Source organism: Aquarana catesbeiana, linkage group LG13, assembly GCF_042186555.1.
Source record: "Aquarana catesbeiana isolate 2022-GZ linkage group LG13, ASM4218655v1, whole genome shotgun sequence".
NCBI lineage: Eukaryota > Metazoa > Chordata > Amphibia > Anura > Ranidae > Aquarana > Aquarana catesbeiana.
Genome location: NC_133336.1, coordinates 126296339 through 126318151, shown reverse-complemented (window position 1 = coordinate 126318151; position 21813 = coordinate 126296339). Strand labels below are relative to the sequence as shown.

General features: G+C 41.9%; 1 protein-coding gene across 8 annotated transcripts in view; it reads left to right on the top strand.

Moving 5' to 3' along the window:
* The window catches only part of CCDC9B (coiled-coil domain containing 9B), a 398828-nt gene that overhangs the window by 4471 nt on the left and 372544 nt on the right, over window positions 1–21813 (top strand). For 3 of the 8 annotated variants that reach the window (XM_073610487.1, XM_073610482.1, XM_073610483.1), the window contains exon 2: window positions 10053–10095. The exons of the other annotated variants lie outside the window; for them this stretch is intronic. In XM_073610487.1, coding sequence (XP_073466588.1) covers window positions 10075–10095 — 21 coding nt within the window. In that variant the 5' untranslated portion in view covers window positions 10053–10074. The remainder of the gene's footprint in view (window positions 1–10052; window positions 10096–21813) is intronic. 8 annotated transcript variants of the gene reach the window in all.

The following is a 21813-nucleotide window of genomic DNA, read 5'->3' as shown; positions in this document are numbered from 1 at the left end:
TAGATGGCCAAATGAAAAAAATAAATTGCGACTTTCTTATACCAATGGTATGTTCGTCTTGTAGCAAGGTACGGTTCCAGCATCTGGTCATTCAAGTCGACTCCCCCCATAAACAAATTATAATCATAGATGCATTTAGGTTTCTGTATGGGGCCATTTCTTCTGGGGATTTCCATGAAGGTATCATCGTTAATTGAAGACAACATGTACACATCTCTTTTGTCTCTCCACTTCACTGCAAAAATCTCGTTGTTTCGTAGACTTGCCGTTTCTCCTTTTCTCGATTTCTTATTGACCAGACTTTGAGGAAAGCCCTTCCGGTTCTTTTTTACGGTACCACATGCAGGCGTCTTCTTCCGATGAAGGTTGTGGAACAGGGGCAGAGATGTGTAGAAGTTGTCTACATACAGGTGGTAGCCTTTCTCCAGTAGGGGGTATGTGAGGTCCCAAGCAATTTTCCCGCTTGATCCCAAGTAGTCTGGGCAATTAGGGGGTTGCAGCTGGGTGTCCTTCCCTTCGTACACTTTGAAGGCATACATGTAACCTGTGACTCGGTTACATAATTTGTATACCTTCACCCCATAGCGGCCTTTTTACTGGGAATATATTGTTTTATTTTAAGCCTGCCACTAAACTTAACAAGGGACTCATCCACACATATGTTTTGGTCCGAGGTAAACAGCAGGAGGAATAGTGCAGAAAAATAATTTAAAAGTGGCCGAATTTTGAAAATTCTGTCATAGTTTGGGTCATTTTGGGGAGGGCACTGGGTATTGTCATTGAAATGAAGAAACCTCAATATCATGAGGTATCTGTTTCTGGGCATTACCTTGGAGAATACTGGCATGTGTTGGAGAGGGTGGGTTGACCAATAGGACATCAAAGTGTTTTTTTTTTGTGAGTCCCATATTAAATGTGAGCCCTAAAAAAAACCTTCAACTCCTCCACCGTTAGGTCTCTCCACTCATAGGGACGGGCATAGTAGGACGTTGGATTATTCAAAATAAATTGCTCTGCATAAAGGTTGCACTGGGCCACAATATTTGACAGCATGTCCTCGGTAAAAATTAAATTAAAAAAATCTATTGGGGAAAAATTCTCTGTGTTCACCTGGACTCCTGGCTGGGCAGTGAAAGGGGGAATGTTGGCTTCTCCTGAATTAGGAGGAAGCCACAAGGGGTTCTGCAGGGCATAGAGAAGGCTGGCATGGGTCCTTGGCCTTTCTTTCCGAGGCACTGCGGTGCTGGTGGATGACACTGCGGTGCTGGTGGATGACACTGCGGTGCTGGTGGATGGCACTGCGGTGCTGGTGGATGGCACTGCGGTGCTGGTGGATGGCACTGCGGTGCTGGTGGATGGCACTGCGGTGCTGGTGGATGGTACTGCCGTGCTGGTGGATGGCACTGCGGTGCTGGTAGATGCCACTGCCTCCTCACCAGAACGCCTTCGTTTGGCGGGCTGAATATCTTCCTCCTCTGAGTCACTCAGTGTTTCACTACTGAGGACTGGCTCATAATTTATGTCCGACTCAGAATCGGAGTCGGAAAGGGAATCCGAAAAAGAGAGCTCCCGGTTGCTCTCGTCAGCCTGGGACAGTATTTGGTAAGCCTCCTCGGCGGAAAAGCTTCTTTTGGACATGGTTGCTAAGCCTGCACTGATGGGCACTGATGAGCACAGATGTGCACTGATGAGGTGGAACAGATGTGCACTAATGAGGTGGAACAGATGTGCACTGATGAGGTGGAACAGATGTGCAGATGTGCACTGATGAGGTGGCACTGGTGGGCACTGATGAGGTGGCACAGGTGGGCACTGATGAGGTGGAACATATGTGCACTGAGATGGCACAGATGTGCACTGATGAGGTGGCACAGCTGGGCACTGATGGGAGGGCACAAATGGGGCGGCACAGATGGAGCAGCACAGATGGGCACTGATGAGGCGGCACAGATGTGCACTTATTGCACAGATTTGCACTGATTGGCACAGATGGGCACTGATGAGGTGGCACAGGTGGGTACTGATGAGGTGGCACAGGTGGGCACTGATTGTGCAGATGTGCAGCTGGACACTGATCACCGCTGGGCAGACAGGTGGGCACCGCTGGGCAGACAGGTGGGCACCGATTGGCACAGGTGGCCACCAATTGGCACAGATGGGCCAATCATGTGACGGCCTCCCGGGAATTGACATCCGCGCTGTAGCCGTCATTTGGCTACGGCCGGATGTCAGGTGGTTAAAAAAGGAAAAGGAGATGCAGTGATGGCTAGTACAATGGTTTGTAATTACAACAACACAGCAGTGAATGATGGACTTCCCCACATGTTTCACCCATAGAGCGGGCTTCCTCAGGGGATGCTGGTCATATGCAACGTACAATGTGGGAACCAGGGGACATATGCATGCTGCTTCTCCTTATCCAGATATCCTCTATTTAATGATACAAAGGCATTTGTCCCCTGGTATTTAGCCAGCTGCTGAAGCTGCCTTTTTGGTCTTTACCTTCAATGGCCACTTTAGCGCATTGTTTCTCTAATGCAGTAAAACATCCAGTCATCCCAGCAGTCCTTGGTTCTTTCTCCCCCCCTCGTTTAGGAGATATAGAAGGCAATATATGTTGCACATGACCAGCATCCCTTGAGGAAGCCCGCTCTATGGGCGAAACATGTTGGGAAGTCCATCATTCACTGCTGTGTTGTCGTAATTACAAACCATTGTACTAGCCATCACTGTATGTCCTTTTCCTTTTTTAAAACAAATGAATTCTTATTTTGTTCTTCAAAATCAAAGAATTTTTTATATATTTTATATTTGATATAATTTTCAATTTCTGCACCTTCAAAGTCCCAATTTCTGTGTTCTCTCATTATCCAATCCCGGGATGTGGTGCTAAAAAAACAACTGGTGTGTTCTTGTTCATAATAACCTGTTTGACCTGTTTACCATTATTATTGAAAGGTAAAGTAAAAGAAAATCCCAAATTTTGGGTTGTCCCCAGAAAAGAAATAGAGGGGAAATCTTCCAATGGGGACACTAGCTCTGGAGACCTGGGGGTCCCCAAGGAATTCCCCTTAATTTGCAGGGCTCTCCTCTCACTTCCTGTTTGGCTATGGGACACAGATGACGAGAAAACCCTCCCTTGCTCTATCCAAAATTGAAAAAAAGATTTTTTGCCTATAGTTCTACTTTAAAGCTGTCAGCTTATTTGACTCTAGTGGCTCTGGTTTTACGCATAGTGTTGAGAATAGAGAGCAACTGAGCATGTGTAGAGCCGGGTGAGACAGTGCATTACTAGATTTTAAACAGTATAGCCACATATTTACTGTTTTTGCAAAAGGGGCAGCCTAAGGTCATCTATCAGGACTTAAGGGAAGAGCCAAAACCCATAGCGACCAGACTGAAGATTGCTAGACTCACATCCTCTAAGAGCTAGTTACTGGTGGGTTTCATATAGAACAAAGAAAAATCTATCAGATGACCTTACTGCCATGGATCTGAGACGTTTACCTGTTTTCCCAGTGGAGTAATAAGTGGAGTTTTCCCAGTGGAGTAATAAGACAAGTATATATAGTATATACAGTATAATATAACGATTTTAGTGAGGGCCCTACCGTTATAAAGTTTTTAATCTTGATGAGTCAATGGTGCTCCACTTGAGCAGAGACAGAAAAAAAAGAGGGATTAAAAGTCACAAAAGAGATCCTTCTAAGGATAGTATTTAGTTGTATGAAAAGTATAACAAAAAGTGTATTAAGTGTATACTCACTATCAGTGTTTTTCAACATTTTTCAGTCAAGGCACCCTTTAGAACTGTGCACAGTCCCAGGGCATACCAGTCTGATGGCTCGTTCTCAGCGGGTCTGAGCACATGCTTTTTTGCGTGTTCACGCATGTCGCATTTTCTAATGAGCACAAATGCGTGGGAAGTCATTAAGAAATGATGGCACCCACATGCAACTGCAAAAGGCAGGTACAGGAAAATGTGCAATTTTGCACGTTACCTTACTGTACCTGGTATGAAGAAGCCCTAAAATGTAGTCTCCTCTACCTCCAAATTCCCCCTTATAGCACCAATCCTTCCTTCTAGCACAAACCCTCCTGCTCCAAAATCCTCCCTCCTAGCACAAACCCTACTCCAACCCCCCCCATTACCCTCTCCTAGCACAACCCCCTTCCCCCAATTCCTTCTAGCACAAACCCCCCCTTACTTCCAAATACCATTGGGACAGGGGAGATCCAATTATGTAATTCTTCCCAAGAGAATATCCCTTCAGTCCTTAGAATGATGTCCTGCTGGTATCGGACGCAGCGGCCGTTCACCTTGTCTGACCTTAGGTGACCCATAAAGAGTACCTGTCACTACCCATGCTATCACAAAGGATGTTGTTCATCCCTTGTGATGGCAAAAAAGTCGATTAAAAAAAAAAGATTAAATAGTGTAAAAATTAAATTTAGGATATAATAATTTTTAAAAAATTAAAGCGCAAAGGCGAATGCATAAATAGGTTACGTATGCATATGTAAACAGTGATCGCACCACACCTGTGAGGTATCGCTGCAAACGTTCTAGTGAGAGCAATAATTCTAGCACCAGACTTCCTGTGTAACTCTAAACTGGTAACTTGTAAAGGCTTATAATGTGTTGCCTATAAAAAAAATTTGATTACCGTAGTTTGGTGTCATTCACGAGCTTGCACAATTTTAAAGCATGACATGTTGGGTATCTATTTAGTTGGCATTACTTCATCTTTTATATCGTAGCATACAATTGGGTATTGTATTTATATGGTGTTTTATGCATTAAAATTCACTAACGGTGTAAAAAAAAAAGTAAAACCACTGCACAAATACTGTACATCATAAGAAATTGTAACACCCACCATTTTATTCTCTAGAGCCTCTGCTTTCAAAATATATTCGGTTTTGGAGTTCTAAGTAATTTTCTAGCAAAGAGGCAGATTTTTACACTTCTGTGAGAAGTGGCAGAATGGGTTTGGGAAGCAAGTAGTTATAGTAATTGTACGCTCAAATTTTACCTGCAATGATCATCTCAATAGTCTGTCTAAATTACTTTCTAAAGTGTATGTTAATGGAAAAAATTAGTTTACTTACTTTACTTTATTCATAGAAAAATCTTTGTCTATCCTCACTATGCCACAAGAACCCCCTCTCGTCATATATACAAGGCTGATTAACCTAGCACAAGAAGGCTCTGCCCCATCTCTCACCACTCATGAATAGCTGTTACAGGACCCCTTTAGAACAACTTAAAAAAAACCCAGTTTTTGCACAATTTTTTACTATATGTTTGATGTAGATTAGCATTAGAAGGCTGTATGGAATGCAGTAACTATTGGTACAGGTTAGGCATTCATATAGGTTTTTTTAAAGTATGTAAACTCTTTATGCTCTTATGTAGTTATAACATGGATCAGTGCATGGTAGAAGTAACTATCAGTCACATTTGTTTTGTTTTTTTCAACTCTTTGGGTATAGGAAGAGTTATTTTCCTAAATAGAATTTATTTCAAGTGGTACTAAACTGAGCAAAAGGAAAACCTTCCCCCTGCAAGGCAATGTTATAATGTGCTAGTGTGCACTGCATACTAGCACATTATAAGAAACTTACTTAAAAACAAAGCCCTACAGCGGTGGGCTGTCAACACTCAACATGATCTTCCATCTTCACCCGATCTTTCTTTCAGGTTCGTGGGCTCTGGTGTTTTAAATGGCTGAGGCACAATGATCTTGGTCCAGGGCTGTACATGTCTTCAGCAGCTCTTCTCCCCCCTCGAAATCTCGTGCACAGGCTTGGCTGAGAGCAGCAGGAGCCATTGTCTCCTGCTGCTATCGGTCAAAACCTGTGAGCAGAGAAGGTGGGGCAGGTCTGAGCCGAGCTGTGTGTCTGATTTAGATGCAAACAGCCCGGCTCGGCATCGTACATGCATGAGTGCCCCTATTGGAAGCAGCTTCCTATGTGGGGGCACTCGCCAGGGTGATGGAGGGACCTGAGAAGATGAGGATCCCGGATGCTCTGTAAAAAAAAATTGCACAGAGCAGTAAGTATAACATGTTGTAAAAAAAAAAAAAAGCGGAAGCTTTACAATCACTTTAATTCCCTCTGATCTGCGGCCACTTTGCTTTTTTCTCTAGGTAACATTGCAAGGATTTGTACATTCATATCTTTGTTATTTTTGTCTGAAGAGTTTGTGGTTTATTTTACAATATCCATTCAGAAACTGATTTTTAATTGGAAGGTCAGGCATTATAACCAGTAAGGATGAGCTCCGGCGTGTTCCTATGCTGCACGTGCCGAGCCTGCCAGGAAGTCGGCACGGTGCAGCGCTGATCACAGGCAGTGAGACGTTTCCCGATCTCTGCAGCCGCACATCAGGAAATGTCTCACTGCTTGTGATTAGCGCGGCAAGTGCAGCATGCGAACACGCCGGAGCTCATCCTTAATAACCAGCTAGGCCTAGGGCGATCTCAGGGTTGTAATTGGAAAAGCTGCAGTATCTCACGAAAACAGCAACTCCTATTGCAGGGATATAAATCAAACCTGCGCGGTACTCATAAAAATGTGAAATCGCTGTAGAAAAGCAGCTGACACTAATCACAATCTCATAGTTGTGCTACAAAAATATTAATAGTAAACTGTGCAGCGCTAAACTATCAAAACTACCACAATTATAAATGCAATGTGCAATGATATGGTAAACAAAGAAAAATAAAAGATAAAAAATCAAACCAAACAGAAATCCCCCTGAGAAAGACCCATGACCCTGTATCGACACGTGTAGGGGAGAGGCAGGGATGGTGACGATACCAGGAACTTAGCATGGAGCTGGGTATCGACGAGGGTGTCTGCGCCTTTGCGGGGCTTGTATTGATTGAGAGAGATATCTTTTTAATGATATAAGCACTATCGGCTTTTTTTTTTTCCTCTCCACTCACTCCTCACAGATGGTATCCACAATAAATGTATATTTATTGTGGATACCATCTGTGAGGAGTGAGTGGAGAGGGGGTTGGAACACGCCATATTGTATCCCTGGAGAGCCTAAAAAGCTGTTTCTGACCCTACTTAGCTGTAGTGGTCGCATTACTTCAGGTGAGATTATTTCTGGAGGGGGGCACCTGCGGTGACCTATTTATTTGTCCTCACTAACTGGGAGCACGATAGGAGTGGACTGAGTTAAGACATCAGTGTGTGAAACCCCATCTATGTGGAAAAAATGAAATTATATATATTAAATATATAAATATTAATATAAAATATATTATACACTTTAATTTTTCTTTAGCTCAGTGAATGTATGGAAAATTCACTTTGCAAAGAGTACCTAATTGAAGGCTACGAAAATAAAAAAAAAAAACTTCTTCCTTGCACATGATTGGACGATTGGAAGTCAGTACAACTTCACCTTATTCAGCAAGCTACATATCCTCGCAAAAGTGAACAGTCTATTTGCTTTTTCTTTTTGACTTTTAAAAAGTGATCAAATGATGAGAACATTGCACACTAACACTGGATGTTACTCTTCCTTCTGTATAAATAGGCACATCTTTATCTACGACCTCATAGCTGCACAGTGAGACCTAAGGCAATTGGTGATGTCATTACGGTGCTGCTCACTCTTCTTTGTTGGAGGATCACCAAGCTGGCTACCTCCATCAAAGATGGTGCAGAACAAGGCATGATAAGTCAGTAGTTGGGAAAGATCAGCTGCAGGGAAGACACCAACAATACTGGTGCCCTTTGTCTTCTGCCTGTCTTTCTGGGTATAGATTCCAGAGTTCAGTTCCTTTTTTTTATTTTCTGAAAACCTATATTCACGTATCGCATTCTGTGTTTTTTTTTTTTTTTTTTTTTTTTTTTACTTCATCTCTTTAAAGAACTTTCTTCCTTGTGTAAAATCACCAGGAAGACTTAGGGCTAGTTTTCACAGAGCAGCAAAGAAGTGGCCGATACTAACGCCTTCTGAATGCCTGTTGTGTGTTTTTTTAATTTTATTTTATGAAAACTGAATGAGCTTTTTGAACAAGAATACCACGCCAAAACCGCCCACTTTGTCTCTGACTTGCTGTTACAGTGCAGCCCTATTCACTTGAATAAATTGCATTTAGGGGTGGTTTTGCCTGCCGAACCTGTCAGGGGGTATAGTTTCTGTGCTGCAGTGTGAAACCTTTTACACTTGCAGCTTAAAGTGGTAGTAAAGGCTTTTTTGTACTTTATACTTTCAGGTAAGCCTATAAATAAGGCTTACTTGTAGGTGCATTAAATATCTAGTAAACGTGCGTTTTCTAGAACTCTCTAGAATTTCCAAACTCATATACTCCTGGCATAAAAAAATCTAATAACATTATTATTATTTTTGGTATTTAGGGTTTGATCATTCACTACAGACACAAATTTAACACTTGTGATATATATACGTATCTATTAAATATCACAAGGGCTAAATCTGTGTCTGTAGTGAATTTTCAAACCTTAAACTGCTGCAATAAAAAAAAAAAAAACTTTCCCCTGCAAAATAATCGCATAATGTGCCAGTTTGCATTGCATATTAGCACATTATGAAATTCTTACCTTAAAGCGAAACCCTCTGGCGGCGTTCTGTCACCGTTCAGAAGGCTTCCATCTTCCCCTGGTCTTCCTTTCGGGATCACGGACTCCGGCTGTGTGAGTGACCGGAGCCGCGATGACTTGGTTACGACATGGTGCTTTGGGAGGGGAGCATGTGAGACAAGAATGAAGGAGGATTTGACACAGACAGAAAGGTAAAATATTATTAAGGTCTTGTATAGTAACTGGGTTTGTGACTTGTCTAGACTGTCATACAGGAGCTTTTAGTTATATTTTAAAGTGACTGTCTTTCTAATTATCTAAAAAAAAGGTTTGAGGCATAGAAGTGATAGTTCAAAAAAAAAAAAAATGCTATCACTTCTGGTGATGCAATGTAACAGGTTTAATATGTATGAAAATGGCTAAACTAAATTGCATATATTTTTGCAAGTAAAATTGCTCTGATATCTCTGTCAAATGTGTATTTACAGTAGTTGTTTGACTGAAATTTTGAAATATATTTGTATGTTAAAAAAATATGAATTTCTGCAATATTGTTTTTTTTATACTATTTTTTAAGAAAAGTATAGGAGACAGATAATGGGCAACACATTAAAGCGACACTAAATGATATCCAAGGACAAGCCATGTGCATACACTAATTAATAACCCTGTAATCTCCTTTTTTTTTTTTTTTCATGAAATTGTTTCTTAAGCCGGCCATAGACGGTTCGAATCTCGGCTGGTTCAGCAGGGATCGGCTAAGATTCGAACCATGTATGGGCAGGCTGATTGTACCCAAATTGATCGATGAACATGGGTACAACCAGCATTTTCAATTTGTCATGTTATTATTATTGATGGGGAAATCAAGGAATTTTCTTGGCTGTAGGAAATAAAAATCTATGGCCAGCCTAACTGTGTTTTTCTGCTTCTTTGTAATGTCCTCCGTGGGCTCCCAAACCTCTCCTTTTCCCATCTCATTACATTTGTTTGGAGTGAGCAGTGTACATTAGTTGCTAGTTGCAGTCATGTGCACTGCTCTATGTTCACTACTAATCCCATTTTCCCTAGTCTATTTCGGGAATGAACAAGAGAGGATGGCTATGTTCCTACACACACTTTGACTATGGAGAACAAAGTAGCCATCCTCTAACAAAAAAAAAAGCAAAGGAGATTTGGAGGAGGCCGAAAACAATAGAAGGTACTTTTTTGTGTCAATTCTGTTTGGGTATATATTCTTAATATACCAGAGTTTAGTGTCACTTTAATGTTGTGCAAACAGCTTGATCTGTGTATAGTAAGAGATTTATAAGAACCATTGCAGTTCTGTTTTAAGTGTAAATAGTTCAGTTTTGAGCACAAGTAGCAGAAAGGAGCATTTTGGTTAGAATGTATTGTATGTGTACATGTCTGAGTAACAATAGAAGGTGCATTAAAAAATGTTAAGGAATAAGCAAAATGTAATTTAAATATTTGTGTTACAGTTTGAGATCTGAGAAATTTTCAATGGAGGATGGACAGCAGATGGTAAGTGATGTTTAGAAGCATTTCGTTAAAATTTGCTTATGGGGTTGTCTCCTGTCTCTTAACGTGGAAGCTGCAGGGAGTATTGCACATTAAATGGCACATATTCATCAGAACTCTATTGAAGTCTGTTATGAGACTGGTTTTAATCCAAATGCCTCAGCAAAGAGTGACATAGATAAACTTCAGGTTATGGTCCTTTCCCTTGTTACTGACACTGTTAATGTCTCTGTACAACAGGCATCCTCATAGACTAATATCAACACACAGCCCAAACTAGTCTTTGAATGCAATAATTTGAGGCATTATGGTTGTAGTAGTGTCTAGCAAAAGGCATGTATGAACAGAAATTTGGTCCTTTATCATAGAGTATAAGAGGTACAGGTAAAGAGTCTTCAGAAGTCACTGAGCTGCCTTCTACTATCCCTTTATATGACAATAGGGATTTCATTATTACTATTATTATTATATACAGTACATTGATAAATGTTTGCTGGAATTCTGTGTTTTAATTAGCTTTATTCAGTGTTTATTCAATAGATGCACAGTGTATAAACAAATAGAGAATCCTAGAAGAAGAAAGTGCTGTGCATGGTAAACAGGTTGATGCTGGTGTTCCACAATTTTCATAGCTGCCTCCCTCCCACAATTTGCTGCATAGTGTAACACCAAATCAGTAGGATGACTTGCTCTTTAAAGGAAAGGTGAGGACACAAGTATAGAAACATAATTTAGTTAGCAACACCTCTTCCCAGCACACTGCTCAAGACTTGCTTTTCCTTTTATCCCCAGACTCTGGGCGCTGGTTAAAAAGTCTGTCTTCACTTGTTGCAAGATACAGATAAATTGATAAGAACCACACTCCAGTCTGTGCTCTTACTTTATTGGATCACCCATAGTAGATATATGCCATGGTATCTCCACCTAAGAAAACCCACTAATTCTTAACGCATTTCACCACAATGTGGCTTAATCACAAGAAAATTACATTTTGCTGACTTTGTTTTTAAGACCTAGTTTCCAGGGCTTTCGTCCTGATACTGGCTTTACTACCAAGCAAGGCACTGATTTCAATCAAATATACGGGATTGTCATTCATCTTTTCATACTTTTCTGCATGCTTCTTCCAATTCAGGGACTCACTAGATAGAAAAGCCAGGGTCAGGCTAAAGTCAGGGGCAGGTTAAAACAAGTAACCAATGTCCGTTCTCATTTATCTATTAACACAAATTCAATTACAGCCTTTACCTCCTCTTCTATCCTCACCAGTGGGTTGTCCTCACTGCTACAGAGAGCTCTGCAGCATTCTTTTTTAAGCCCAAGGTGGCTTGATGCCCCCCTTAATGGGTTGTGCCCTTGACTTCCTGGGCCCACAAGACGTTGGTTGATTGACATTGGACCACGAAAGAGGATGCACGGGTTAGTGCAAGAGTATGGAGAGGTTGAGTACTGCTTGACGATTTTGTTTTTCCTATACTGGAGGAAGAGGGCAAATTATACTTATCATGGGACTTTAAAGTGGTCATTTGCCTTTACACCGTTCTGCATTTTGTCTAATTGACCCTTCTTTCCTGTCCCCCCAAGTTACCATTTTTCACCAATTAAGAAGTAAATCAGTGTAAGGGCTGATGTATTCGGATTCATAATGGCTCTCCTTCTCCCCAGCAAACCTTAAAGAGGTGGTAATCGCTCACATGTATTCGGTGTACTGACTAGCATTAGGTGATCCACAGAGATTAAACAAATCCTCCTACATAAAGCCTCATGCACACTGGATGTTTTTAACGTGGTTGTTGGGGGCGTCTGCAGTTTTTTCTCTGTTTAGTTCAGCCCATTTTGAACACGCAGGCTTTTTCCTGTTTTTTTTTTTTTTTTTCCCCCTGGAGGTCTTATTTGGCGTTTATTGTTCTTTCTACAGTTGGAGATATTGCAGCTCACGCTGGTTGACCACACCCATTCTAAAATTTTGATCTTTACTGTACCACCTTACTATAACCCCCTGATGAAGGTTGCTCTTGCATATCAAAATGTGTTGCATGTATTTTATATATATATATATATATATATATATATATATATATATATATATATATATATATATATATATTAATATGTATAAATTGGCTGATTTGTTATTCGATTATGTTGTGCTGCTGTTGTCTCGGTTTTTAAATATTTAGATAATGTCGCTTTTGGGTTTTTTTGCCTGTTAATATCGAGTGCCTGAAAAACCCCATTATATGCAAACAAGCTCTTGATATGACTAGGGATGTGGCACATTTAGGTTCACTGCTATTTGAATCATTTAACAAATTATTAAGGCCTTTCTAGTTTAAAGCAGTAGCAAATCGCCCCCCACCCCCAAAAAAAGAACATCGCATATTAGAACATTATGACAGACTTGCCTGTAAATAAAAATAAAAAGACTCCAGCGATGCACTATCACCGCTGTATGTGCTTCCATCTTTACCCGGTCTTCATGAGCTTCAGCCATATTAACCACTTCAGCCCCGGAAGGATTTACCCCCTTAATTACCAGGCCATTTTTTTGCAATACGGCACTGCGTCGCTTTAACTGACAGTTGCGCAGTCATGCGACACTGTACCCAAACAAAATTGATATTCTTTTTTTCCCACAAATAGAGCTTTCTTTTGGTGGTATTTGATCACCTTTTGCGGTTTTAATTTTTTGCGCTATAAACAAAAAAAGACCGAAATTTTTTTTACTTTTTGCTATAATATCCCCAAAAAATGTAAAAAAAAAATTTCTTCATCAGTTTAGGTCAATATGTATTCTTCTACATATTTTTGTTAAAAAAAATCGCAATAAGCGTATATAAATTGGTTTGCGCAAAAGTTAAAGCATCTTCAAAATAGGGGATAGATATATGGCATTTTTATTATTATTATTTTTTTACTAGTAATGGTGGTGGTCAGTGATCTTTAGCAGGACTGCGACATTGCGACAGCCAAATGAAACACTTATGACACTTTTTTGGGACCAGTGACACTTATACAGTGCACTGATTACTGTATAAATGAGACTGTCAGTGAATGGGTTAACTAGGAGGCGATCAAGGGGTTAAATCTGTTCCCTGAGAGGTGTTTCTAACTGTAGGGAGAGTGGACTGACTGGGAGAAGAGAGAGAATGCTATTCCTGATCACTAGGAACAGCTGATCTCTCTCTCTTCCCCTGACAGATCGGGAATCTGCTTATTTACATTGACAGATCCCCGTTCTGGCTCTCTGTGGAGCGACTGCAGGTGGCCGGCAGACAAAGCGGCCGTCGGCAACACGCATCGGCTCCAGCGCCATGCGCGCCCCCACTATATCTTTTGCATGAAGTGACGTACAGCTATGGCGATTCGCGCAATAGAGCTGACCTGCCGCCGTATAACTGTGGTGACTGCTCGGCAAGTGGTTAATGGTTGAGCTGTGATGACGTCACTTACATGCGCTCTGGTGTTACCGCCGTGTCACAGACTTGTGAATGGACAGCACAGACCATTCAGACCCCAGTGCGCCTGTGCCAGTGATGTCACCAGCTGATGCCAGACTAAATATCGCCTACATTTAGCAGATATTTACTTTACCTATAGGTAAGCCTTACTATAGGCTTTTTTAAAGGTATAAATCAAAGAAGTGACTTTACTATCACTTTAAATTGGAACTACAGTCTGTTATCCTTTACAGCCAAGGAAGCTGACGTCTTAGCCTCTGATTGATCTGTAGTTGCTATGGTGCTGCGCATGTGATCCGTTATAGTTAGACAGTGTGATTGAGAGCACAACCAATGTGACAGTTAGAATTCATGACATGCCTTGCATAAAATGGTTTTGGAAAAAAAAGTTAAATCTATGGACTAGTTCTTTAATTTTAAGAAAAGGCAGTGAAAATGGTAGCCTTTCATTTTTTTACATAGAATCTTTTGCAATTTTGGGATACATATTGCACACCTTCTGAATCTTAGACAGCTGATGTAAAACCTCTTGTAAAGTTTCCACAAATATTAGAACAAACATTTGCCATTTCACTGTTTCTGTTGCTGAAATGGTACACAGTGCATTCCATATTTTTTTCTTTTCTTGCCACATTTTTAAAAAGTATGCTGTAGTTTGCCTTATTTGGAGTCAGGAATTTGTGTAACACTCAGTTTTACTGTGAATGTCAGTGTAGACCAGCCTTTCTCAACTTGTGTGCCGCGGCACAAAAGGGTGCCGCCAGAGGTCCTCAGGTGTGCCACAGGTTCATGAGAGAAAAGGGCTGTTATATGAGCCTGATCGCTCGATCCCCTGCCGAACTGTACATCGGCACTGCAAGGGAGCTCCATCAGCCTCAGCGAAGTGGAGGTAAAGGGAGGGGGAGTGTGCTGTGCTCCCTGCTTCCCTCTACAGTGCAGTACCCGGCTGAATGAGAAAAGGTACTGTGCTAGAACATTTTAAAGGACTTTATACGCGTGTGTGTGTATTAGAGCTGCACGATTCTGGCCAAAATGAGAATCATGATTTTTTTGCTTAGAATAAAAAGATCACGATTCTCGCGACATAAAATCTTTCACATTATACAAAAAAAATGGGCTAACTTTACTGGTTAGATTTTTTTTTTTTTTTAATTCATTTTTTTCCCAAAAAATTGCATTTGAAAGACCGCTGCGCAAATACAGTGTGACATAAAATATTGCAACAACCACAATTTTATTCTCTAGGGTGTCTACTAAAAAATATATATATATGTTTATGGGTTCTAAGTAATTTTCAAGCAAACAAAAAAAATGATTTTAACTTGAAACCAACAAATGACAGAAAAAAAAAAGGTTTAGTGTTTAAGTGGTTAAACTTTTTTAACTTACACAGGAAGTCTATTCCATTGACAAATTGTTACAATGTTTATACTTAAGTTCAACTGATAAAGAATGTTTTGTTTCTTGGCAGACTGCCCAGTTTTTCTCTTCCTTTCTTTTGAGGGCTGTGGCTTCAGAAGAGCAGAGAGAATTCTTTGCATAGAAAGAATTGTGAAACACTTTAGTCAAGATCGCGATAACGATTAATTGTGCAGCTCTAGTGTGTATGTGCACGTGTGTGTGTGTATGTGTGTGTATGTTACTTTTAATCCTGCCCCCCTATTCCTGTACCATTTGAACTGCTTTTGTAGGGCTTGTTGGTGATAGCAGCAAGGACTGCTACTCCTCTGTAAAGCGATCCATGCTCAGATCTCTTTGTCAGAGGCATTTGCCAGGTGGTAAAGAGGCAATATGTGCCTCCTCACCACCTGTTTTAAGCCCGTAAATGCAGCATCACCACACCGCAACCATGCAATGCGGGGTAGTTGCAGTGCAGCCCCATTCACCCTGGGTATACCTCCAGCTGCATCAACAGCATGTGTACACCCCCAGATGCTACCTCTGCAGATAAAGGGGGAGAAGTTGTGGGTGGTAAAAACAGCTCAACCATGTGGTTTTACCACCCTTCCAACCTGGCATGTGAACAAGCCCTTGGTACACATCTGTGTGGACGTGTGCTACGTGTAGGACAGGCCATTCATTTCAATAGGCTTCCCTACCCACAGAAATCGAGGAAAGCAGTCCCCGACCCTATTTTAGCCACTCCCCATTCACCAACCGTCATATGACGTCCTTGAATTTGTGCGGGTATATCTGAATGATGCCTTCAGCTACAGACATCTTTCCGATATCGGCTTTTTCAGGCTGCGACTCCCTACACCATAAGAACGATCATAGTGGCTGTTCCACCCCTTTGTTTGTTTTTACGGGCAGCGAGAGTGGACATCCCTCCCTCCCTCCCACCCGCTGCCCTCTGGTGCTTCTACCGACTCACCGCTTCCATCGGTGAGTTGGAGACAGGATCCGCCAGCCCCGGATGTTTACCATAGAGGATTCCGCTGGACCAGATGGTCGCCGGAGTCGCTATGTTCGTTCGGAGTCCGGGCACGATGTTATGACGTCACGCCGGCCTCTGCATTAAAAAAAAAAAGTCCTCGGCTGGAAGGCTGAGATCGTTTGTTTTTTTTTTGTTTTTTTTTTTATATTTCAGGCTTCACAGTCTAGAGATGAGATGTAGGGTCTTATTGACCCCATATCTCACTGTAAAGAGGACCGATCATGCCATAATCCTATTACAAGTGATGTTTACATTTCTTGAAATAGGAATAAAAGTGATCAAAAAATTATTTTTTTTTTAAAAAGTTAACAAAAAAAAAAAAAAAAAAATTAAAGCGCTTCTGTCCCCGTGTGCTCGCACGCAGAAGCGAATGCATACGTAAGTCCTGCCCACATATGAAAACGGTGTTCAAATGATGTGAGGTATCGCCCCGAACGTTAGAATGAGAGCAATAATTCTAGCCCTAGACCTCCCCTGTAACTCAAAACATGTAACCAGTTAAAATTTTTAAAGCGTCGCCTATGGGGATTTTTAAGTACCGAAGTTTGGTGCCATTCCTCTGGCGTGTGCAATTTTGAAGCGTGACATGTTAGGTATCTATTTACTCTGCATAACTTCATCTTTCACATTATGCTAAAAAATTGGGCTAACTTTTTTTTTTTTTTTGTTTTAAAGCACAAAACAGTTTTTTTTTTTTTTTCCAAAAAAAAAAAAAAGTGTTTGAAAAATTACTGTGCAAATACCGTGCGAGATAAAAAGTTGCAACGACCACCATTGTATTCTCTAGGGTCTTTGCTAAAAAAAAACATGTATAATGTTTAGGGGTTCTATGTAGTTTTCTAGCAAAAAAATGATAATTTGTACATGTAGGAGAGAAATGTTAGAATTGGCCTGGGTGGCAAGTGGTTAAAATTGCACCGCATGTTTGCCAATGTGTGGGGTACCATTAAGAATTAATGGCACCCCTAAAGAGCAGAGCATTTGTCTGTGTGTCTGGAACTAGCGCAATTTTGTACGTGTTCTGCGAAACACAGTAACGTGGTAACCAAGTGGGACAGGGGTGCCTCAAGGCTGAAAATACTTTTCTTTATCGTACATCATGGGACACAGAGCCTTAATTAATAACTTAATGGGTTATAGGCCACCTTCAAGTGATGGACACTGGTATACCCAATCCAGGAAGTTCACTCCCTATATAACCCCTCCTCCTTCCAGGAGCACATCAGTTTTTTCGCCAGTGTCTAAATTGTTGGTCACTAGTTAAGATGTGCTCTGAGGAACTCCAGGAGGGATCCACGCTGGATTTAAATAGCCTCCATAGACCAGATCCATCCAAAGAGTCACCGAGGCCAAAGTGGATGGTCCCTCCTGGAGCTCCTCAGAGCATATCTTAACTCGTGACCAATAATTTAGACACTGGTGAAAAAACTGATGTGCCCCTGGGGCCTCGTATCCGAAACTCGAGGTTTTGCCTGTAAAGCCTCTCTTTGTAGGACTGGACCCCGGGACCCAGGGCTTAGGTCTTGCTTCATTACCTAAAGCTTTCCTGGTGGGATGCTTTTACAGGTACAAGGTAGTGGAGGCCCGATATCAAGGGACCCGGTCCTTGAAGGTTTGCTAAAGCAGCCCGCCGTGACGGGTGAAGGTTGGATTGTCTGTTAATTCAGCAAATCCTGCGGCAGGGATAAGGAAAGGGAAGAAACTTAGGAACTAAAAAGTCCACCTATGCTTTCTTCCATTAGTGAAAAAAAAAAAAAGTTGTCATGCCTTAATATTCCACCCAGAGGGAGTCTATGCACATACCTTAATCTGTTGTCTTCACTGTAAAGCTCAGTCAGTCTCTGTGTGGCCGCAGCAGCATGTGCAGGAGGATTTTTTTCAGGTAAAGAAATCTGCCAGATGCTTTCTTTTTTCACCCTGAAGGGACCGGAGGGTTGGGGGAACATCAGTGGTGTACCCCCCTTACATTACCTCCCCTGCCGCGGGGGGTGCGGAGGTCCCGGTGTTACTGCTACTACTGTTACTATTGTTTTTTCTTTGCCTGCTGCTGACAGGACTCTGCCCCCCCCGTGTTGGGTCTGACCCGAAAGCCGCCGCGCACGAGTGCAGGAACATTTTAAAAAATGAAACGGGGGGCGGGTTTTCGGAGGGGTCGGGGCCTGAGCACAGCGCCGTGCAAAACGTCCACAAGGACGCACAGCTGGAACAGTATCTCCTCGGCTGACAAGGAGGAAACAAGCAGTCTGCACACAGGGACACAGGAGCTGGTCACGAGTGAAAGCCAGGGTGAGCCATTGGAATAAATTGATGGTACAACTGCTTCTCACAACTCGGCCCCTGTATACGTGACCGAAGATGTCCTTTCCTCCACCCTGCAGGGTCTGGAAGGAAGATTAGTGGCTTAAATCGCATCCTCCATTCGAATGGATAGGATGCGTGCTAGATCCCCCTCCCCCACTTCAGACCCTTTGCAAGTGGAACAATTGGCACAGGATGATGTGCTACCTTAGGCGATCAGGAGAAAAAACAAACCAATGATTCCTCTGCGGAGGAAACAAGGGTAGATGAACCTTTTTTCAGCTTCACAATCTAAGAAATTGCTGATACAATCTCTTACGGAGATGGTTCATTCGACTTTCATGCTACCCCTAACGGAGTCTCCTGAAAACTCGGTTTCTTCCTTGGGTTCCTTAAAACCTTCCTTTGCATGCGTTTCCTGTCCATTCATTACTAGAACAGCTTAATTTTGCTGAATGGGATCACCCGGAGAAGCATTTTCTCCCTCCTGAGAGATTTTCAGTTCTCTATCCCCTGGAAGAGAAATTCACCAAAAAATGGAAAGTACCAGCAGTTGCATAGTTATTAAGGTTGAATAAAGACACCAGTCCATCCAGTTCAACCTGAGTGAGTGCGGGTGCATGTCTACAATTGTCCCTATCCCTATACATTGTGTCTCATTAAGATGCTCATCTATATTATTATTTATTTAACCGGTTCCCGACCGGCTCCTGTAGATATACATCGGCAGAATGGCACGGCTGCGCAAAGTAATGTACCCGTACGTTACTTTGAATTTGCCGCTGTGTGTGCGCGCGCGCCGCGATCTCCGTGAGTCGGGTCGCGGGTCCCGCGGACTCGATCGCCGCAGGGATACCCGCGATCGCCTCACGGAGAGGACCAACGGGGAGATGCCATTGTAAACGGCATCTCCCTGTTCTGCCTAGTGACAGTGTCACTGGATCTCTGTTCCCTGTCATCGGAGCAGAGATCAGTGACGTGCCACACACAGCCCATCCCCCCTACAGTTAGAATCACTCCCCTAGGACATACTTAACCCCCCTAGTGGTTAACCCCTTCACTGCCAGTGTCATTTACACAGAAATTAGTGCATTTTTATAGCACTGATTGCTGTATAAATGACAGTGGTCCCAAAAATGTCCGATGTGTCCGCCATAATGTCGCAGTCCCGATTAAAAATCGCTGATCGCCGCCATTACTAGTAAAAAAAAAAAATATTAATAAAAATGCCATAAAACTATAACCTATTTTGTAAACGCTATAACTTTTGCGCAAACTAATCAATAAACGCTTATTGCGATTTTTTTTTTTTTTTTTTTACCAATCATATCGGCCTAAACTGAGGAAAAAAATGTTTTTTATATATTTTTTGGGGATATTTATTATAGCAAAAAGTAAAAAAATATTAAAATTGTCGCTCTTATTTTGTTTATAGCGCAAAAAATAAAAATTGCAGAGGTGATAAAATACCACCAAAAGAAAGCTCTATTTGTGGGAAAAAAAGGACGTCAATTTTGTTTTGGAGCCACGTCGCACGACCGGGCAATTGTCAGTTAAAGCGACGAAGTGCCGAAACGCAAAAAGTGCTCTGGTCAGGAAGGGGGTAAATCCTTCCAGGGCTGAAGTGGTTAAGGTACTCATATAGTGCCATCAGTGCATGCTGCACTCCACACACATATTGCACACTCACATCGGTCCCTACCCCCAAGGAGCCCACAACCCAAGGTCCCCAACTCGCATTCATATACTAGGGCCAATTTTGGACAGAAGCCAATTAACCTACCAGCATGTCTTTGGAGTGTGGGAGGAAACCGGAGTTCCCGGAGGAAACCCACGCAGGCACAGGGAGAACATGCAAACTCCAGGCAGGTAGTGTCGTGGTTGGGATTCGAACCAGCGACCCTTTTTACTGCTAGGTGAAAGTGCTACCCACTACACCACTGTGCCGCCCTAAAAGTTGATGTTGCGATTTCCAGTGTGAATAAAAGCCTAACTTGTCCTGTAGACAATGCACAAATGCTTAAGGATCCAACAGATAAGAAGCTGGAATCCCTGTTAAAATCTACTTTTTCCTTGACAGGTGCCGTTACTGTAGTCGCTGCAATAGGCATCTGGCAATCCATAAAGGACTAATTTAGACAGGCCCTTAAAGAGGTTCCTGCACAATAAGCTCGGGAATTGGCTGAACTACCAAAAGCATTATGTTTTGCCATTAAAGATTCTATTGACCAGGCGTCCCACCTTACGCTTATGCTTGTACATATACTTAGAATCCTGTGGTTAAAAAATTGGTCAGCCGAAGCACCATGTAAAAACCTCCTAACAAGGTTCCCAAATATATCCAAACAATTTCTAGTAGGAAACGTACTCTTTTGCCAGTCAAAGGAAAGTATAAATGCCCTTCGTTTAAACGGGCCAGGGGCTTCCCCCCTGTGCCAGGGGCTTCCGTCTTTAGGCAGTGGGGACGGCCTCCGCCATCAGACTCTAGAGGAAAACCTCAGGGTCAGACCCAGGCTCAAAAGAAGTCCTGGGGTCGGAAACCTGCAAAGCAGAATCCTAAAGCCTCATCATGAAGAGGCAACCCCCCTCACCAAGGTGGGGGGAAGACTTCTGCAGTTGTCAGAAGTCTGGCAAGAGGAAATTCCCCCCTCCACAGTAACACTGGGGTACAAGCTGGAATTTCGGGACTTTCCACCGTCTCATTTCCTGAGGTCAAGCATTTCCAAAGATCCAGAGAAAAGACAATCTCTGTTTCAGGCACTAGACCGATTAATATCTCAAGGGGTGATCATACAGATCCCCACAAAAGAGCAAGGTTTGGGGTTTTATTCAAATCTTTTTATGGTACCAAAACCAAATGGAGATGTTGAACCCATTCTAGATCTAAAAAATCTAAATCGGTTCCTGAAGATCCGCTCCTTACGCATGGAGACGATCAGGTCAGTAGTCTCTATCCTTCAAGGGGAAAAAAACAGATAAGCCCCAAGGGATAGTGCGGACACAGAGAGAGTGCAAATTAGGGTGCACACCAAGGTAGGTATAAAAATATATAAATTTACTTTATTGGTACAGAGTAAAAAAATATAACAATGAAAATTTACAAATGTAAAAACAATGATACATCTCATTTGGAGATAGAACAAGCTGCTAGACTTAAATCACCGACCTGTTTCGGAAGCCAAAAAGAAATATTTTTGACATATTGTATATCCTCAAGGTAAATAGACAAGCAGACTATTCCATATTCTATCAAGGGCAGAAAAAGGGGAAGAGAAAGGGAATATTGTATCAATATTGTGAGTAAATAATTACAAACAATAGGTTAAAGCATGGTGGCATTGCAGCATATATAAGGTTTAAATAGAAAATGTCTATTCGTACTTACAGATGTATGTTCAAATCTTAGAGACATGCACATCAGTGGATAAAACGTCAAGCCAAAGGTATTTCACTCAGCTGTGCCTCAAAGCTTAATTTGTATGATTTAGTAAGCTGGGGAATAAATCCCATGAGTAGTAAGTCAAT